The sequence below is a fragment of the Pantherophis guttatus genome, chromosome 2 (assembly GCF_059756535.1).
Source record: "Pantherophis guttatus breed Tessera chromosome 2, ASM5975653v1, whole genome shotgun sequence".
Classification (NCBI taxonomy): Eukaryota; Metazoa; Chordata; class Lepidosauria; order Squamata; family Colubridae; genus Pantherophis; species Pantherophis guttatus.
In genome coordinates, this window is record NC_142064.1 from 139228244 (window position 1) to 139249317 (window position 21074).

At 40.6% G+C, this 21074-nt stretch overlaps 1 protein-coding gene across 1 annotated transcript in view; it reads left to right on the forward strand.

The window, feature by feature from the left end:
- Positions 1 to 6669, forward strand: part of FIGNL2 (fidgetin like 2) — a 56891-nt gene extending 50222 nt beyond the window's left edge. The window contains exon 2 of the mRNA XM_034412415.3: positions 2435 to 6669. Coding sequence (XP_034268306.2) covers positions 2446 to 4608 — 2163 coding nt within the window. The 5' untranslated portion in view covers positions 2435 to 2445 and the 3' untranslated portion in view covers positions 4609 to 6669. The remainder of the gene's footprint in view (positions 1 to 2434) is intronic.
- The last annotated feature ends 14405 nt before the right edge of the window (positions 6670 to 21074 follow it).

A 21074-nucleotide genomic window follows, 5' to 3' on the forward strand; every position in this document is an offset into this window, starting at 1 on the left:
GGTGAGCATGGCTTGTTTGCCAGTGCAAACTCCATAAAAGTATCTTGGCTATATATAAGGACAGTGTTGAGCAATGATTCTATTTGAAATGGTGTTTTTCCATACAACTTCAGATCATCCACATAAAGGAGATGAGATAGTCTGGTAGATATTTTTGCTGTTTGATAGCCATGGCCTGAATTATTCAGCATTGTCGATAGAAGAATCAGTGCAATAACAAACAGTAGTGGTGATAGTGAGTTTCCCTGAAAGATAGAACATAGATTCCTGTCTCGATATTAACTTCTCCTAGTCTAAAAACCATTGACCAACAATTGTCTCTTCATAGTGTCATTAATCATGGCACAAAGCTTCTGACTTCTGTTATTTCTAGGCATGTGATTATCCAATCATGTGGCAGAGAGTCGAATGCCTTTTTGTAGACAATCCATGCTACATTCAAATTGGTCTTCCTTTCACTTGCAGTTTTCCAAAATCATTTTGTCAATTAGGGGTTGATCTTTTGTTCCTCTGCTGTTTTGGCGGTTTCCTTTCTGCTCAGGTGGAAAGAGCTTGTTTTCAACTAGATGCTATTGGACTGCGTCACTATCACATCAGTTAGCAATTTGAAAGTTGTTGGTAAGCAAGTAATTGGCTTGTAGTTGCCAGATGCTGCCTCTTTTGTTGGATCTTTCATTATCAGGTACTGTTTTGCCAGATGTTAACCAATCTTCAATTTCACCTTCTTGTTGTTAAACTGTTTGGCAATGAGTTGGATGCAGCCTCTGTTCTGTTATTTCAGATTCTGGATGTTCTTTCTAGAACTGGTGCATTCTTTTCAGATATCCTCTTCTCATTGGGCTTGAAGGTTAGGGCTGTTATTGCAGTCTAATTTTAAGCCACACTTCAACTGAATGAAGCTACTGTATATTGTGGGTTTTCCTCCTATTGTCACAAGGGGTGTCTGATTTAGTTTTCAGAGTTCCATGATACATGTATATTTATCTATTAATCTATCAATTTGGTCAAACTATATATGAAATAAAAATTGCTTAGATAGGTGAAGATTCTGAATTATGCAGAATTACCTCAATTATGCACATCAAATTGTTGGTTCTGTGGCCAGAGTGCCTAGAATTATTTAGGAACATGAATAAATATACTATATTCAGGATGTACATTACATTAAGTACATGACGTTTCAAAAGGCTAATGATTGATTCATTACCAACAGCTTCCAAGAAAACTCCTTTCCTGGATTGGATAACTATCTAAAATTTAGGAAATACAATGAATGCATGGTTATTTTTGACAATGTATAAAAATAAGCAAGCTGGATCCAAATCAGTGGTGGAATTCAGCCAGTTCACACCACTTTGGGAGAACCAGTTGTTAACTTTCTGAGCAGTTTGGCAAACTGGTTGTTGGAAGAAATCATTAGGGCAGAGAACCGGTTGTTAAATTATTTGAATCCCACCACTGATCCAAATGAAGCACTATTGCAACTAATATTGGTTAATATTCATATAGGATCTGGAGTTCAAATACCTGATGTTTTATGAATGAAGGTGAATATATGTGTCCCAGGATAATGTTGCAGGATCCAATCTGGGCTGGTCAGAGGTTTTCTAAATAAAATTGAAAAAAAATGAAAAAGCTGGGAGTGTCTAAACCAAGAATGTACTCTGAGCTTGCTATGTGAAGGCCTGGACCAGCCTTACAGTGTGTCAACAGCTGGTCAACCTTGGCTATTCTTAGACAACAAAACATAAGTAAACATAGGATGTATAGATAAGCGACTACTGCAGTTTTACTCTTATTTCACAGAATCTTACATGCTCTTCGTCCCATGAAAGATTCTTTTTGAAGCTCTTTGCCATCAGGTTAAAACGATACTATCTGAACAATTTGATGACATTCCCAAAGGATACATCAGGTTGCAGAATACAATCTGGGCTGGTCACCAGGACCAGAGGTTTTGTCTTCTGACCTTTTGGACTCGTGCTGGAGCCCATCTTTAGGGAGCTTCTCTAGCAGAGAGAAGTTCCCTGAAGAGGGACTAGCAGTGAGAAGTTATCTGAAGATGGGCTCCAGCACGTAGTAGTAGCAGTAGCCGCTTATCCATACATCCTATGTTTAGTTATGTTTTGTTGTCTAAGAATAGCCAAGGTTGACCGGCTGTTGACACACTGTAAGGCTCATCCAGGCCTTCACATAGCAAGCTCAGAGTACATTCTTGGTTTAGACACTCCCAGCTTTTTCAAAAATTTTTCAATTTTTATTTTTCTAGTTTATTCTACTTCTCCTGGTTGTTATGAAAATATATATAAATGTCTCTGTATTTTGTGCAGTAATAGTAGTACGTAATTCTCAAATGAGCCACTGGGTTTGTTTTAGGGTACATTTCCTTTTAATTCTAAAGCTAATTCTGTGTTCCTTTGTTCTTTCCTTCTAGCACTGTCAAAGATGCACTGGACACCAGAGCATGCTCAGCCCCTGAATCAGTGGCCAGAGCAGCACCTCGATGTCTCCTCTACCACTTCCTCACCTGCCCACAAATCTGATCTCTACCATAGCAGTCGGCAGCGTTTCAACTATGCCTGGGCCAATGATGACATCTCTGCTCTGACTGCTTCCAACCTGCTGAAGAGGTATGCGGAGAAGTACTCAGGAGTCCTCGACTCCCCTTATGACCGGCCATCAGCACTCAACACCTATGGGGATGGTGCCTTTGGAACCCTCAATGGACAGAAGGGGGAGGTGGAGCCTTGGTCAATGGCTCACAGCGCTGAAGGAGTTTACCCTCTGACCCCAATGCATGATGGACTGTCCAGCTCTAAGGGGATTGTTCCTCCTCCTGTCACACCGGGTAACGGTCTTGGTACCTCCCCTGTGGTTTCCACTAACCTGTCTGACTCCATTTATCCCAGTAACACTTGTGGGGGACCCACCACATCTGGAAGCCTTGGGGCATCTCAGGAGTATCCGTCGGGCTACAGTGGAGCCTACCTGCCCTCAGGTTATTGCAGCCAGCCCACTTCGGCACTTCCCCCTCCACACCCATCTACCCACCTGCATAGCTCTGGCCTCTTGCAGCCCAGCCATCCCTCCACCACCCTTGTCCCTGGATATACTTCTTCAGGACCCATGTACAATTACGCTTCAGGGAGCTACCCAGCCCAGCCCAGTTATGGTGCCATCCACCCTCCCCATCCTTCAGCTTCATATTTACCTTCAGGCATTGCTGCCCCCACACCCATTCCCCCTTCCTCTCGCCCTCCTGTGGTCCCTGGTTACAGTTATCAGAGTCCTCTCTCTGTAGCACCCTTGAGTGGCGAATCAGGGAGCTCTTTGAAAAGAAAAGCCTTTGATATCGCTGGCGGGGAGGATGATGGCGAAGGCAGGTATCGCAAATACAGCTATGAGCAACCAAAGTCCCCATATCAGATGTCCGACAATGGTGAATGTAGAGGGAATGGATTCAACCGGAGCTCAGAGGTGCCTTTCAAAGGTGGGAAAAGGCCAAGTGGAGCAGGAGTGGTGGCAACCACAGTGGCTTCTGAGGAGCCCATTGGGAAGTTCAACAACCAGGCTATGAAAGGATTGGTCTCTCCAGCTTACAGTGTTAGTGAAGCCCCACTGAGGGCTAGTGAGAGCTTTGAGAAATTCACTCCTCCGGCTGTGAATGGGGAGCATGAGGGAGACTCCTTTGCTTTAAGGATGCAGCCCAAAACAACAGCATTCAGTGGTGACAACAGCAACCAGCCAGTAGAAGAACAGCTGAAAACCATGGACCCTTTCATTCTGGAATTGGTGAACAACAAAGTAATTGACTGTGGCCCTCCGGTCCAGTGGACGGACATTGCAGGACAAGTCTCTGTCAAAGCTGCCATAGAAGAAGATCTCGTGTGGCCCATCCTGAGGCCTGGTGCATATACTGGTGCAAACCAACCACCCAGAACCATCCTGCTCTTTGGGCCTCGTGGTGTAGGGAAGACCCTGCTGAGCAGGTGCATTTCTACCCAGCTGGGATCTACCCTGTTAAAGCTCAGTGGGACAGCCTTGGTCTCCAAGTGGAAAGCTGAGGCAGAGAAAATCCTACAGACCACTTTCTTCATATCCAACTGTCGGCAGCCTGCTGTCATTCTCCTCACCGATGTGGAATCTGTCTTAGAAGATGCTGCCATCTTGAAGTCCCAGTTGCTCACCTACCTGGACAAGCTTGCTACCTCCGCTGAGCAGAATGTGGTTGTCATAGCAACCACCACCAGGCCTGGTAATCTGGATGAAGCCACCCAAAGAAGGTTTGCCAAACGTTTTTACATCTCCCCACCAGACAGCATTGCGAGGCGGCAGATTCTGCACCATGCTTTAGCTCAGCAAAACTACTGTCTCAGCGAGAGGGAGATGGCCTCCATTGTCCAACTTACTGAAAGCTACTCGGGCAGTGAGCTCCTCCAGCTCTGTCAGCAGGCAGGGACCAACAAACTGCATAGCCTGCCAGGCCAACTTCAACCCACCTCCTACAAGGATTTTGAAAGTGTTTTCTGCAAGATCCACCCTGCTGTCTCTCAGAAGGAGCTGGACCTGTATGTGGAATGGGATAAAATGTATGGGTCTCACAATTAGTGGGGAAGCTCCTGTTCCTCTTTCCAAATAATCTTTAATCTGTTTGAGAGGAAGCCACTGGAAGCATTGAATTCTCAGTCTGCTCTTTTAAGGTTTTGGGGCGCTGCGGGTTCCAGTTTCTGAAAGTCTCATACCTCCTTCCGTATGAAAATGGGGGAAAGGGTGAGACATAGTTTTCATCTCATTTAAAAAAAAAAAAAAAAGCCACACCAATTGGATGCAAATCCTCCCCTATACTGACTGACATGCAGCTTGTGTTTTTTTTTTTAATGAATATGTCTGAAAGTTTGTGTGGTGGTTGTCAGGTCTCTATGTTAATGAAAAGTAGTTGCTCAATGAACTCAGGATAATCTATTTATTACTGATCTGTTTTTCTAATCAACCCTTTCCAGCCAGCATTGTAAAATATTCTGCCAGGTATTACCCCTTTCCCAGCTCCTTTTTAATGCTGCACACCTCAAACACTTCTGTCTGACTCTTCACATTTCTATTGCAGCTTCTCTCCATCCTTTTACCCTGGAGAAACCCTTGAAATAATGTTCAGGTCTCAGGGAAGCCCTGCATAAAAAATAGCAAATTTTTTTTTTACAAATACCTCACAGTTCAATTCCCTTCTAACCTACACCATCCACATTTTACAATATTTACAACAACAGCAAAATGGCAGGCTGGCAGCTACATTGTGGTGTATAAACATTCCCACCACTGTCAGTGCTAGCATTTGCCTGGCTCACAAAGTTCCCAAAAAACAAATATTTGATTTTTTTTCAAATGATGTCTGGCAGAATCCATTGGTTCTGTCAAACTCTGATTAGGGAAGGCTGTCCTATAGGTAACAACCTATGGATCATTCACTTAATATTTCTCAACAGACTCATTTTCAGAGGCAGATCTTACCATAAAGCTGTCATTCTCCTGATGGCATCAGTACGTTTTGAGAGAAGGGGGTTGGGTTTTTTTTTAAATGTAGATTGTTGAATAAGCTAGGCTCTTTTTTATTTTTCTAATGTATGTAGTAGTGGTTTTTTCCCTTTTTTTTAACTACTCAGGAAAAATAATTTACCTCAAAAAATAAAGAATGTTTGCATTTTTTTTAACTCAAGGAAAATAAAAATGATTTGGAGGGATTACAAATGTGCTTTATAAGATGCACAGGAGGGGGAAAAAAGCAAGAATAAACTTGAAGTTGTTACAAAGATGAAAGTTGAATGTATTTCAGGGGCGTTTCACAATATATAATGCCATAACTTTCTTCTTTTTGTTTAAAGAAAGCATTTTTGCCATAGCATTTAGGTGAAGTAATGTGTCTTCAAAGAAGAAGAAGTATTAGTATTGAAGTTTCAAAGCCATGGCTAGTACCACTTTTTAAAGGAATCTTTCTACTACATTTCCAAATTCCAAATGGCAATTCGTGTTTCCTTTTCCTATGCTTTTTATAGGACCTCCTATAGTAAGATTTCTGTAATCAAAGAAAATGTCCATTTGAGCTTCCCAAAGTATTTTGAGGCGAAACAAAACAAAACATGGAGCTGTGGTCCCTGTCAAGGTCCCAAAGGCCATGGCATCTTCCCCAACTTGGTTGCCCTCAAATTCCTGGTTGAACCTTCCAGAATTCTCCAGCCAACATGGCCACTTCTGAGAATTCTAGGAACCAGACTGGGGAAACCTGGCCTGTAGGATTCAATGAGTGTCTGCATGCAGAGAAAGAAGTTAGTAGATAAATAAATGGTACCTTTTTAGGCTCTTCATTCAAGGTTTGAGAAGCCTCTACTAAATCTAGTCCTCTGATCCATCCCAGAGCAGGGGAGAGATACATCAGCCATGGAGCTGGAACATTTATTTCCAACCATCCCTGCACAATTTGTGTTTTTTTTTTCTGCCTCTTGCATTTTTGTCCCCTGACCTGGGAATCACAATTCAAGAGGTAAATCTATGTAGATTTGTGCTCTGTACTGTTCCATTTATAGGTGTGTGTGTAGGTAAAGGGAGGGCATGTCTTATAAATGTTTGTGTAAATGAATGATGTTTCCTTGCATTTATAAAAATACGGTTGAAAATGGAGTCATGTGCACTTAGGAGAGACTTGTACCCTCTCAAGCAGGAGATACACGGCAGGAGACTCTCATGTGCTTACTTTGCATTGTCTTTTTGTTGTTGCAGTATGTTGCCATTCTGAACAATTCTAATAGAGAGGTGTGTTTCTCAACTTCAGCAGCTTTAAGATGTGTAAACTTCAACTCCCAGAATTCCCCAACAAGCATGCAACTGAAGGTGCAGAAGTTGAGAAACACTGAGATAGAACTTCTTGTTGAATGTATACAACCAGACTGAGCATAATATGAGACCTCAATCGATACACATGCAGAGTTAAGTCATCTTTTGTTTCCCATCTCTCCTCAAAATCCTTCAAACTCCAAGGTTAATTTTGGAGAAGAAACTGACAATTCTTGCATCTAAATATTCCCATTTTGTAAAGGTTTACAAAAACACTTCTTGGGAAATGGACAGAAATTGATCAGGATTTCCATGGCAGCCAGACCCTTTCAATGATCCCAAGAATTCTGCCTTCTCCTCAAGACTGCCTTGCCAAAATGTGATGGCAAACCAGTAATTTATTTTCCTTTCTCACAAATAGAGAGTAAAAATACAGTAGAGTTGTTAAGTTCCAGAGATACACCTGTTTAACCAGGACTGAAGTTCTCCAAAAGGAGGAGGCTTCATTCTCATGTGAGATATACTTCTTTTGCCAAAGTACAGGCTTATAAACCGCAATGCCTTAGAGCAGTACCAAACATTATGGCTTAATGCAAATTCTGGTACCAGCAGGTGTCTTGTTTGGAATACATCAATATCTACTCTATTTCAAATATAGCTAAACCAACCCAAATCCATGTGGACAGAACCAGAGAAATGTATTTGGATAAGAAACGTTAGGGAGATGGGTGACATCTTTAAATAGGTACTTTTGAGATACTTCCATATTCTACAGTTACAAGAATATCTCAATAATAAGGTCAATGTAATTTGCATGAAAAACATAGCAATAAAGTAGGAGACAGAATAAGCACTCACATGTGCATTTAGCAATCAGTGACAGGCCCCTTTGCAATATCATATTGGTGACTTCACACCTCTTCATTATTCCTGCAAATTAATTAGCCAAAGTAAGTAATAATCCCATATGGTTTAGAATGGCCTCTTTATGACTCGTGGACTTCAACTTCCAGAATTCCTAAGCCAGCCATGCTGGCTCAGGAATTCTAGGAGTTGAAGTCCACAGGTCATAAAAGGGCCATAATTCTCCACCCTTTTAGTTTAGAAGAAGCCAGAATTTCCGCTTAACATCTCTAAAGACCATCTCTTCTTTAATCAAGAGATGGACTCCTTTGCAAGTCTAGTCATCAGATTAGGAATTTAAATTATATAAGGGATCTGGATTTTATTAGCTGCTTAAGGATCATAGGTGAGATGATGCAGAGACAAAACCAAAGCAAAGATTAACTACGTGATTCCATTTAGGATTTTTTTCCCCTGTACATTTTGAAATGAAAACTAACATTGCTGAATTAAAAAGCTGGCTACTTAGTTGTGGCTCAAGCAGTCAATTGCCATTTACGTTTCTGCTAAACCAAAGCACTTAATATCAGAAAAACAGAGCTGTTCCAGAAAACTTCCCAATTCAGGTGTGGATTTAATGGGTGCCTTTGGATAAGTACAATCTCCTAGCCTTATTTTTCCCATTTAGTAATGGGAACAATCTGTCTCTCACAGACTTAAAGAGGATTTCATTAGGCACTTTGCATACAGCAAGTACTATATTTAAAAAAAAAACCAACCTAAATACCTCTTCACCCATTGATCACTGAATGGAACCATTCAATAAAAGTCCTCTCTAAATGTTGATTTAAGAGCTGATGCTCGCCCTTCCATCTAGGTCAGTCCTTGATGCTATATAACTGGACAGTGTAATCATCTGCTTGGAAAATATTGCATTTAGAAGGATTTGCCTAACAGAAAAGTAAGGGTTAAACTTCCAGTCTTCCCATTCGTTTTTTTTTTTTTCTTTCCAACTTTTAGCCTCTTGGCTCCTTCCCGTGAAAACCAAAAATGTGGAAAAGAAAGAGGATCACAAAAGTGATCCTTGATCATTTTATCAGGTGAAGATCTTTTATTAGGTCTATGTGTATTAATAGTCTCTCGTACAGTTACTTAGCATGCGTAGCTGTAAAACCCACAAAAAGAGCTTGTATGATAAATTTAGGACAATCAAGCCCATGGTACACATTCTGGTACAGCTATGGGTCTTGTTGATTCATAGTCATCTTTTGCCCTATCTTCTCTTAATGCCTAATAATAAATGAAAGAAATCAATTGCCATCAATGTTAAAACCTGCTATAGGTTAAATAGTAATGGGAGATGGTTGATTCTCTCAGCAAGAAAATTCCATTTGATCAGTTAGCACTTTATTTTGGAATTAATGGAACATTATTGTTTATTTTTTTCTTATATTTATATTTTCCTGCCATTATTATTTCTTTGTGAAAACCTATCTCTCTTTTGCATACGCTGTCTCTTTTTTATTCATTATAAGGTCTGTTAATTTTCCCTTTCTGATTCACATGCTCCTATTTTTTATTGTATTCTCTCAAGATCACCTAGCAATTTGTAAGTCGTTGTGAGCCTAGTGATCGATAAACATTTGTAGGAAATGTTCTGATTCTTTTTCTAACTGAGGAAGCAACCTGAAATGTTGTATTTCCCAAAATTAGAGGTCAGCTGCACATTCACTTGGCAGTCATTTTTCCTGAACATTTTTTAAAAGAAGGATGGGAAGAACTAAGAAGCTATTCTTCCTTCTGTCTGCTCCAGCAGACAGAACTACTTTCACAAGCTGAATCATATAACTGGAATGGGGGGAAAAACTACCAGGAAACTAAAGGAAATAGCTGGAATGGAAGGTTTCTAGGGAATAAACTGGAAGAAGAGTTAAGTACTTCTGTTCTGTAGTTTTCTTCTACAAGTAATCCTCAACTTACAATCATTCATTTAGTGAATATTTGAAATTACAGTCACATTTACAACCACATGGTCATGTGATCAGAATTTGGGCACTTGGCAGCCGGCATGGTTTACAATGGTTGCAGGATCCTAGGGCCATGCGAGCACCATTTGCGACCTTCCTACCCAGCTTCCAACAAGCAAATCAATGCAGGAAGCCTGGTTTGCTTCATGACTGCATGACTCACTTAACAACTGCAGCAATTCGCTTAACAAAATGGTTAAAAAAAGCTAATAAAATCTGGTGCAACTCACTTAACCGCCTTGCTTAGCCATGGAAATTCTGGTCCCAGATTCTGGTCATAAGTTGAGGACTACCTGAACATCCCCCGGAGAGTAGGTATTTGTCTCCTTGTTTCTTATTCTATTGAAAGATCACTGATTTCTGAAGGACTGTGAAGGACATTGTCATGTTTTGGTCGAAGGGTTGTTTTTATTATCTGCTTTCCATAAGATTGTATATTGCTGTATTCCTCCTTCAGAGGAATGGAGAGAGATTTCATCCTAGACCACTCCATGTTGATCATGGTCAAATGATCTCCTCCCCATGTGGAACATTTCAATTTCTCCATTCTTCTCTGGCTGTATTCTTTGGTTTTTCTGTTCACCTTTAGCCCTCGTTATGCAAGATTGTGGCTTTTCTCTGTTCCTGGTTATCTTTGCTTCCCCTGTCTGGGATGATCATTTGTAGGTGTGAGGTCAGCTATATTTTTTAAAAGTTTAATAGGAGCTGAAGGGTAAGGGGAAAAATAGAATCTTTAGAATAACAGAGTTGGAAGGGATCTTGGAGGTCTTCTAGTCCAACCCCCTGCTTAGGCAGGAAACCCTACACCATTTCAGACAAATGGTTATCCAACATCTTCTTAAAAACATCCAGTGTTGGAGCATTCACAACTTCTGGAGGCAAGTTGTTCCACTGATTAATTGTTCTAACTGTCAGGAAATTTCTCCTTAGTTCTAAGTTGCTTCTCTCCTTGATTAGTTTCCACCCATTGCTTCTTGTCCTGCCCTCAGGTGCTTTGGAGAATAGCTTGACTCCCTCTTCTTTGTGGCAGCCCCTGAGATATTGCAACACTGCTATCATGTCTCCCCTAGTCCTTCTCTTCATTAAACTAGACATACCCAGTTCCTGCAACCATTCTTTGTATGCTTTAGCCTCCAGTCCCCTAATCATTTTTGTTGCTCTTCTCTGCACTCTTTCTAGAGTCTAGTCAAGATCTCAGCACTGGAAAGCACAGGTTGATTCCTCCCCCCCCCCCCCATTTCATTTGCCTAATGATGAACTTTCCTGTCTCTTGGTTAGAGTGGGAACAAGCAACAATAAAAAGTATCCTCTGAGATCAGAAATTAAACTAGCACTTTCTTAAGGCTTGAATGGAAGCTTCCAACAAAGCAATATTCATATCATATGTATCTCATACTTGTATTCCCCAAGACATAAATAAACATCAGGAAAGAATCATATACATACAAGATCAGAGCTTGTTTGGAGATGAAGGTCCTCCCAATGTAACACTTTCCAAGGCTTGCAGCGTTACCATGGAATAGTGTGATGGCACAATACAATTTTTTGTTTCAGTTATATAATGAACAATTGCCAATGCATTCTATATTAAAAAATTCAGCAAGTTTTCTCACTTAGCTAAAGTTTGCTGCAGTGTATCTTTTCTCTTCTACAACACCAAATATAGTACATAGTACGGTACATTTTTCTGAAAATGATAACATTTTGTAATAAAAGAAAATTCTTAACTCTTCAAGGTTGTGTGTTTGGAGATGAAACAGGAAATACCTTTCCTGATCTCATCAATAAAGTAGAATTAACCTGCTTTTATTTTTGTGGATGCGTAGTGGGTTCCCTCCCTTTTCTTTTTCTCTCTTCACACTAGATAAATCTGTTTCAAGATAAATTGTGGCAAATGCATTTAGGAAACCAGGCAACTATACATTTGAGCACTGAATTCAGATTTCTTTGCACGGAATACAGATTGTGTAAATAGTGTTTGGCTCCACTATAGAATGTTCTCTATTAGACATTCAACGGAATTTCTGCTAGAAATATAGTGTGTGACAGTGATTCTGTTCAGGCTCAAGGACTACTTAGGCACCAAAGATTTAATAACCTCCTTGACCTGTGACTGTTCAGTGTGAGGAGAGTCATTCACAGGCCTTTTCCTCTTGAAAACGTTTTGTGGTGGTAAATTGTACAATATTACAATAAGATGCACTGGGGAGACTTTTCACCTGGTGCATTGTACATTGTAGCCTCTTAAGAATGTTGTATTATTCTTTATGCCAATAAATTAACTCTAAGGTGAGAATCATATAAAATGAGGTTTGTAGGAGCTGCATCTAGTCTGGTCCTAGCTATTGGGCTGGGGTGATGTGTGAATGTGTATACTTTGGGGGCATGGATCAAGGAAGACAGAAGGAGGCTGGCTTATAATTGGCAAGTATTAGCTAGGTTTCCAGTTTATTTTCCTTTGAAACAAAGCAAAATTTCTTTGGTTTTCTTTAAGAAGCTTGGGAAAACAGGCAAAGTATGAAATTAGATTACCTGGGAAGTAAAGCTGATCTAGTCTGCTTCATTAGCATGAGCGAGGGGGAAAAAAAATCATGTTTATTTTTTGCCGTTTCTGAGGTGAAGCAGGAAACTCTTAATGGTAGAGGTTTTTTGGAAGGACAACTTTTGAGATTCTGAGATTAGGAAATTAATTTGTAGGAATTAACCGAAAAGTATTTGGAGTGGCTGGTGTTTGAAGTTCAGGACTCACTTCAATGGGTGTCTAGCTTTGGATCTTGGAGAAGTTACCTTTCTGTTAATCTCGCTAGTTTGCCTTCCAAGAAAGTAAGCACCGGGTTTCAAATGTAGAAATAAATCAGACGTCTAGTTTGGAATTCAGATCCCAGATTTGAGTTTATACACAGGTTCTAGTTCTAGTCCAATTATTCATCTATATGTTTACTCAATCAGTGACAATATCCAGCTATACATCTTCAGGAACTGTATACATACATCATCCTTTCCTAGTTGTTTCTTGTCAGCACACTGGCATATGGAGATATGCTGCCTCTGAAGTTTAGTCTTCATTTAGCTGCTCCTATTGATACAGGAGGCTTCCATGCGCCAATTTAAAATCAGAACCAGTGAAATTGAGATAAAGGGTAGGGGTAGCAGTGATTCGTCAGATTGAAGAGGGTTTACTTTCATTTGGGGAGGAAGGGGAAACGCATTTGCTGTGTAATATTATGCTGCTTCCATTTTTCCCCCCAATTCATGTGTTTAGTGATATTTGTTTCCCTTTTGCTTCAGTTACCATTAATAACATCAGTTCTATTTATATAAGCTTCTGATCTAGCTAGATGAAATTATTGAAAGCTGGAAGGTGCTTATGCAGGCTCCAGAGGCAACAGTTCTTTGCTCATTGCAGCTAAATACTTTCAATGATCCTACAGTGTGTGCGTTTGCACACATATGTACATGTACATGCATGCATATATGCGCCTGCAATTTACCACACATTTGTAAATATAACAGCTCCCCTAGCTTTAGACAGATATGGAACGTATCGTATCGGGGACCCAGTGAAAGTAATTCATGCTTGTTGATCAGTGTTTGGGTTTAAATGTTAGCCTCTAAAAACACTACTTTCAATCTTTTGAAGCAGTGTCTTTTTCTCATTTTCATCCCCTTTCCTTTCATCCACCCACAGATATTTTATCAGGTTTATCAAACTACCTCTTTATAAGCAGCATTCATTTGGGAATCAATTCGCAAACTGTGGTTCCGGTCATGAATTGTAACCCTGCTGTCAGAAGATGTCCCTTCGAATGTATACTTTTGTATATCTGGTAGAGAGCACAAAACATCAAAAAGGCACAATCCAACCCCTGTCCACTGTTAGATGAGGGTTTCTGATCTCTAACAGAACATTCCCTGAGCAAATTGAAGATTTATAAGTGTTTCATCCTCTTCCATTGTCTTCTGGAGAATCAATCTTCTGCAAGAGGTGGTGGCAATGGGATCTGGGGTGGGAAAGCCCCTTTCTTCCCTCTAGCTTTTGAATGGAATTCTGCTTGGGAGATTCAGTTCAGTATATTAGCTTCATGCATGAGGACTCTATTAGTTAATTCTGCTAGATTATATGTCTTCAACCTGCTTTTTTTTTCTTTCAGTAGACCACTGGCTTTCCAAATGCTTGGGAAGAACTCTGTAGACTATAAAAATTAACCGATCTTCTCTTAAAATCCAAGCTCAGGCTTTGCTGTACAGGTAGTCCTCGACTTACAACAGCTTGTTTAGTGAATGTTCAAAGTTACAACGGCACTGAAAAATATGACTTATGACCGTTTTTCATAGTTACGACCTTTGCCGCATCGCTGTGGTCACGTGACCAAAGTTCAGATGCTTGGCAACTGGTTCATATTTACGACGGTTGCAGTGTCCCAGGATCATATGATCCCCTTTTGTGACCGTCTGATCAGCAAAGTCAATGGGGAAGCCAGATTCACTTAACAACCAGTTTACTGACTTATCCACTGCAGCGATTCATTTGGCAAGAAAAGTCATAAAGTCATGGGGCAAAACTCACTTAACAAATGTCTCACCCAGCAACAGAAATTCTGAGGTCAATTGTGGTCATAAGTCGAGGACCACCTGTAATGTAAAAGTTAAGCTTGTCCACAACTTTACATGTTCCTTGGCAAAAGCCAGCTACGGAGAAACCTGAGCTGTGTCCTTAGATTATTTTTTCCCCACTCATTCATGCAGGAGAGTAAGAAAGCCCAACAGAATTCTATGTGAATGAACAATGTGGTTTTAGAACTTGGATTCTCCCAATCCAGAAGTGTCTCCCATTAAATGCATCACTAGAAACAGAATCTGGTGGCCATAACCCATAAAAGCCATTGTAGGAGATAAGGGAAGCTGATAGTTAGTAAATCAGGATAAGTGTCCAGACAGCCATCATCAACGTTGTCAGACTGCAACTTCTAATGGCCCTGGATATACGAAGTTCTACAGCGTTGGTAAAGATTGTTCAGTTTTTATAACAGGAATTGGTCATAAGCAGCAGGCACAGTCTCTTCATATCATTTTAGTGCCTTCCCTGCAAACTTATCTCCTAGATAGCAATGCAATATACCTCAGGAAAATTGCTTATTTTGTCCTTTTTTTTTTGTTTCCTCCAAAAAGTGGTACTGGAATTTTGAAGAGGTTTTTTGTTTTTTCTAAATCGTCTTTGACTTTGTACATCCTCTGTAACCATTTCTACCTCATTTTGCAACATATTGTACATGAAAGTATTTAATTCATGTCTTATTAATGTCTGAAAAGAAATGCGTTTGAACTGTAATGGTCTACCTCAGAAAATACTGTTATTTTAAAAAGAAAAATATTTCACAGTATTAAAGAGATTACAAGGAATGAAAAGGTGTTGATTATTTTTGTTTTAATGAAAATCATTCTGGAGCCATTAACTTCTCAATAATAGAACTGAGAATTATAATAGGAGATTTTTGCCATCAGAAAACAACTCATGTGTTTCCCATCCTCAAAAAAGGAAAAGAAATGGGTCCAGCAATCTACAAACCAATCAGCCTGACATCAATACCTGGGAAAATCCTGGAAAAGATAAGTAACAGATCTGAGAATACCTAGAAGTAAACAAAGCTATCATGCCACACAGAACTTATTGTATTCTTTGACAAAGTGACTAAATGAGTGGACCAGCAATGCTGTGGAAAAAGTATACTTGGACTTCAGTTAGGCATTTTACAAAGTAGACACAACATATTTCTTGGTAAGATAGAAAAATGTGGGATAGACAGCATCACCATCAGATTGATTTGTAACTGGCTGACAAGCCATACTCAACATCTTCAATGGAACTGCATCTACTTGGAGGAAAGTATGCAATGGGGTATCCCAAGGTTCTCTCTAAGGTGCAGTACTCAACATCTTTTTAAATGGTTTATGGGGGGATAGATGGGGAACTCACCAAATTTGCAGATGGCACCAAACTACGGGGAATAGCCAACACTTTAAGAACATAGGCCTAAGATCAAGAAGGATCTTAATGGACTTGAACACTGGATCCTATCCAACAAAATGCAATTCAGTGGTGAGAAAAGTAAGGTTTTACATTTAGGCAAGAAAAACTAAATGCACGGTTATAGAATAAGTGGTACTTAGTTCAACAGCAGTAACTGTGAAAGGGATCTAGGAGAGTCCTAGTGGACAATCACTTAAGTATGAGTCAGCAGTGTGTTGCAGCTGCCAAAAAAGCCAATGCAGTCTTTGGTTTCATCCACAGAGGAATAATATCAAGATCATATGAATTATTAGTACTTCTATATACTGCTTTGGTAAGATAACACTTGGAATATTGCATCCAGTTCTGGTCACCACAATACAAAAATGTTGAGACTCCTAAGAAAGAGTGCAGAGAAGAGCAACAAAGATGTCCAGGGGTCTGAAAGCTAAAATTTATGATGAACAGTTGCAGGAACTGGATATGTCTAGTCTATTGAAGACAAGGCCTAGGAGTGACATAATAGCAGTCTTCCAATATTTGAGAGGCTGTCATAAAGAAGAGAGGGGCAACCTATTCTCCAAAGCACTTGAAGGCAGGACAAGAATAGATGGAAACATATCAAAGAGAGATCCAACCTAGAACTAAGGTGACATTTCCCAACAGAACCATTAATGGTTTGTTTTCAGAAGCTGTGGGTGCTCCAACACTGGAGGTTTTTAAGAAGAGGTTGGACAGCCATTTGTCTGGAATGGTATAGGGTTTCCTGCTTGTGCAGGGAGTTGGACTAGACCTCTAAGGTCCCTTCCAGCTGTTATTCTGTTCTGTTATTCTCTTTTTTATAGCCTCTTCAGATGTATTCTGACCTGATGAGGTAAACAAGGCCTGCTGACTGAATAGTCAGAGAAAAAGAGGAGGTGGAATAATGCTGCTAATGCTGCCCCCTAATGGCATTTACTCTCATGGTGATTTAAACAAACCTTTCTGAATTCAAGACCTGGTCAGTGAGAGCAAGCATTCCTTGAAAGCGTTGTGGGTCCTGATCATAACCTCACAATGAAAATGTAGCTTTTGAACAAGATAAGGGAATTTGTAATTCCGAGCACCGGGATCATGAGGCTCTTAGCCCCACTTGTCTTCCAGTGCTTCTTCCGAGTGAGCCTCTGCTGTGAGTGCTTCGTTTCTCCTGGTCCCTTGACAATAGTGGATTGGCATGAGGGCAAGAAAATGTCATTTAATTAGGTGCTATGGGAGAGACTTTGCTCTTTTGAAGGCAGCAGCCATGGATTTCCTTATAATAGTACATACTGCTTTCTCGACGGAACCTGAAAGTACAATTCCCTTGATTTTTAAGATTGTTTGAACCCAGCTGCTATAACTTTTTAAACCACGAACAGCCAACCTACTCTTTGCACTGTGGTATTAGAAGCCTCAGTTTAGCCAGCTGCTAAAAGTTGTCTTGATTACACAGAATGAGATGGTGGAATTCTGAACCCAACACAATTGCAGCAGCAGGGAGAATAGGATAGCATTTCTGAGTCTCTGGCAGGCAGGCCACATTTTATGTGGAGAGTATTTAAAACTATACATCATCCCTACCTGCAATCTGAAGCAATGTAGCCTCAATTTGGCTGCTGCCTTAGACCTAGTGTAGTGAATAGCTGTTTCTGCTTTCTTCCCATGGCATCCATCTCTATGCCATCCAGATATCTGGTCCTGCAGGAATACATTCTCTTGGACCACAAAATATATCCCCATTTCTGAATGCTGTGCATCTCCTAGCGTGGGAGAGCTGCAAAATCTGGATCCAACCATGAATGACAAAACCTGTGGTCAATTTGCCCCACTATGTAACCAACCTTGAGCAAAAACTGACTCACTGTGAAAGAATTGGGTTGGAATGAAGGTTTGTGCACTGTTTCCTAAGATTTCTATTCTCCCTATTGCATGTTATTCAATTTTCCAACACACAAATCTGTTTTGCCGCCAAGACCTGTTTTAACAGCCTCTATCAACAGGCAACGATTACCAGTATGTACTTCTTGCACATCTTCAGTTTCATTCTTTTCTACACCCTGCAGTATTTGCCATCGTCTATCCCAGCTCTGAGATGTGTGCGTATTCCTGTGTATCTGACAAGCAAACTATAATTCACAATAGCCTACCGTCTTAATACATGCATTTGCCTTCAAGATGCTACAACCAGTTATCCCTCTGAAAATTATCCACACTACTCGCAGAAGAACACGGGAAAATCCTATAGAGAGAGTTTGCTATAGCTATTTCCAAAGGTGGGTGAGTCAAGAAGAAGGATCTCCTTCTCTAACTGTAGTTGAGGACAAAACATGCTTCCTTGGTCCAGAAAGTCAGAGAAGCAGCTTTGGAAATGGTCTTTTCGCCCCTTTGGAATCAATGAATGTAAGGACAAGGAACGCCCTTTGTGGGCCTCCTGCTCAGTCACCAACTGTGGATGATTTGTTTTCATTCCACAGCTAGGCCGTAGCTTCTTTTTTTTTTCTTTTTTAAGGGGAGTTGGGGAGGGGCGGTGGGTTAGGGGTATTCCTAACAGGGAACAATGAAACCACTGTGCATTTCTAATGGGCCTGTGGGAGGTTTTAGGGGAGAAGGTGTTTCTTTCTAGTTAGTTATTCGCCAGACTTTTCCAGAAGCAGTTGTCCCAAGGCACAATTAGGCAAAGGAGGCAAATCTGAATTTTCAAAAACAAAGATGAAAATCCAAGTATTTTGGGAGCAGGCTGTGTGCTTGTGTACAGATGCAGGAATAGGGAGTCCCCCCCTCTTTTTCCTAAGGAAGCTATTCCAATCTGTAGCAAGCACATAAAGAGAGCTAGCCTCTTAGGCGCTGGCCTTTCTGAACTTGCAGCACTCAAGTGACTATAATGCCCATCATCCCAGAGAACGAATCCATGTTGCCTGATTGATGAGGGGAACTGTAGTCCAACCCATCTGGAAGGCTCCATTTTGAAGGCGGCCACTGTGCTCCTATACATTAAAGGGGACCGATCATACACAGAAGCAGAGAAGACCAGTGGGGTGGATGGAAACAGGAAGAATTCCTTTTCATCTTATCTCACATGATTATTTATTTATTTCAGAGTCATAAATCCCTTACTTTAAACAGGCCCTTGTCATCTAATACTATCAGGTGATATATCTCCCAGCATACATATCACGCAACACATCTGGATGCCATTACATTAGTGAAAGCTGTTTTAAACATTGACATTATTGTTAAAAGCACTGAACTGGACTTGTGTTGCCAGCACAAATCTCTTTGCTTAAAAAAAAATGGATTGTGACAGTTTCTCCTATAACTACTCTTTTATTAGGCAACAGAAAAGCAGTGGCTTTTAGCCAACCTTTAAATCCTGTTTAAAAATAGTAATAGGCAATTGATGGATTTCTAATTTAATAAATAGATCCATTGCATAAAAATAGCACTTAAACATGTCTATAGGAAATCCTAGGTACTTGCCAAAGGGCAAGCAACAACGGGACCAAATCAACTATAGTTTTATTGGAAAGATCAATGCATCCTTACAAACAGCAACTCCATAATTTAGCCCAGATGACTGTCAAAAATAAAACACATAATAAAAAAGTCTTATGGGATACTCAACACTTTATATTTTACTTTTAAATGATCTCATTTTCTGTGCCTTTCATAACAACTTGACATACAGAAGTTCATAAACTAACTAAACAATTTTTCTGCATTTGTTTCTTAAAAGGAGCCTGGATAGCTCAGCAGACTAATGCATTGTAATTTAACTCCAGCTGTCTGCAATTAGTAAGTTCGAATCTTGCCAGGCTCAAGGTTGACTCAGCCTTCCATCCTTTCTAAGGTAGGTAAATTGAGGACCCAGTTTGTGGAGGCAATAAGCTGACTTTGTAAAAATATACAAAAGTATGAAGGCTATTGCTTAACGCATTGTAAGCTGCCCTGAGTCTCCGGAGAAGGGCGGCATATAAATCAATTTTTTTTTTTAAATGGTCTGGTTGAACAATGCTAATTTTAAAAGCAGGGAGCTTGTAATTTTAACCTTTTGAGCTAGTATCCTGAAAGCACGGAATTGTTACTACTTGTCAGCTATTAAGGCTTGCTCTGAAGACCATCATGTTCCAGTTCTGTATTAAAAGGGGGATATCTCTTTAGAAAGAGCACTAATTCAGGGCCAGAAGCAAAGTTTTTGGATGTCCCTGAGTGAAAGTGAAGGCTATTGATCACTAGTTTTAATTCTTGGGATTTTGCTGCCATCTGCTGATCCAGAGCTACAAGATGCGAAAAAAGCAGGCTTTCTTCACTTAGCCACATCACAAACAAGCCTTAGCAACCCCTTTTGTTCCTGTCATGTCCTTATGAGGCTGCCTTCCTCTTGTCCCCAACTCATCCCTGAGGCATCTTAAAGTCAGCCTTAGCCATTTAGGTGTGGAGGTCATGATTTTCCCTTTAAGCAGAAAAGCCAGGACTGTGGGTATAACCCTAAACACTTGACCGTCTAACCAGTTGATATCACAGTCAGGTGACCCAGACGATGGTACCCTATTGGCTAATTTAGGCTGTAGCCTGGAACCTATTGGCTAATTTGGGCTCCACCTTCTTTTGCAGGGCCATTCTGCTTTGGACCCTGGAAAAATGATGTTCCTTCAAACTCAGTTCCTTCTGTGCCTACCACACTTCTGAACAAGGGCAGTTGTGGTGGGGATATCTGGTAAAGTGTGTATGGGTGAACTCTTGTGGCTGTTTCTGGAACAAGCCTCCATCTGTGGCATGTTTGCTATTGATGAATCCTTTGGGAGAGTTCACAGCCTGAAGTAATGGCCAACAGGAAGGAGGGATGGTTGTGGCGGAAAATGGGAAGAGCTGGAGGTGGGTGGGTGGGTGAGTGAATGAGCAACCCCAATGATTAGCCAATCTGGTTCCAATGATCTCAGCAGCTACCTGAGCTGGTTAATATTATTTTAGCTTTTTAAAAATAAGTTTTTAATATCCTGGAAAAACAGCTAATGGTTGATAGGTGTACAAAATTCTCTTTACCACACAATTCCTCCTTGTACTCAATAGTGGTACTGGTTCCCCTTTTTCCTGTCACCTCCCCCCCCCCGTGGGTAGGAAAAGGGGGGCAACCTTTACTACCCCATAGCAATAAGGATTGCTCAATGGAGCAGGGACCCTCTTGTTCATCCAGTGGCCCCTGCCACCTCATGGATCCCATATTGGAGGAAAGCTGATCAGTGAATCTGGAGAGCTACTTCATATACATCACAGGATCCCATGAACCAGACCTTCTCCAGAGAAGGGGAATGGAAGTAGAATCTTTTGCTGGCTCTTTCTATGACATCATACGCTCAAGG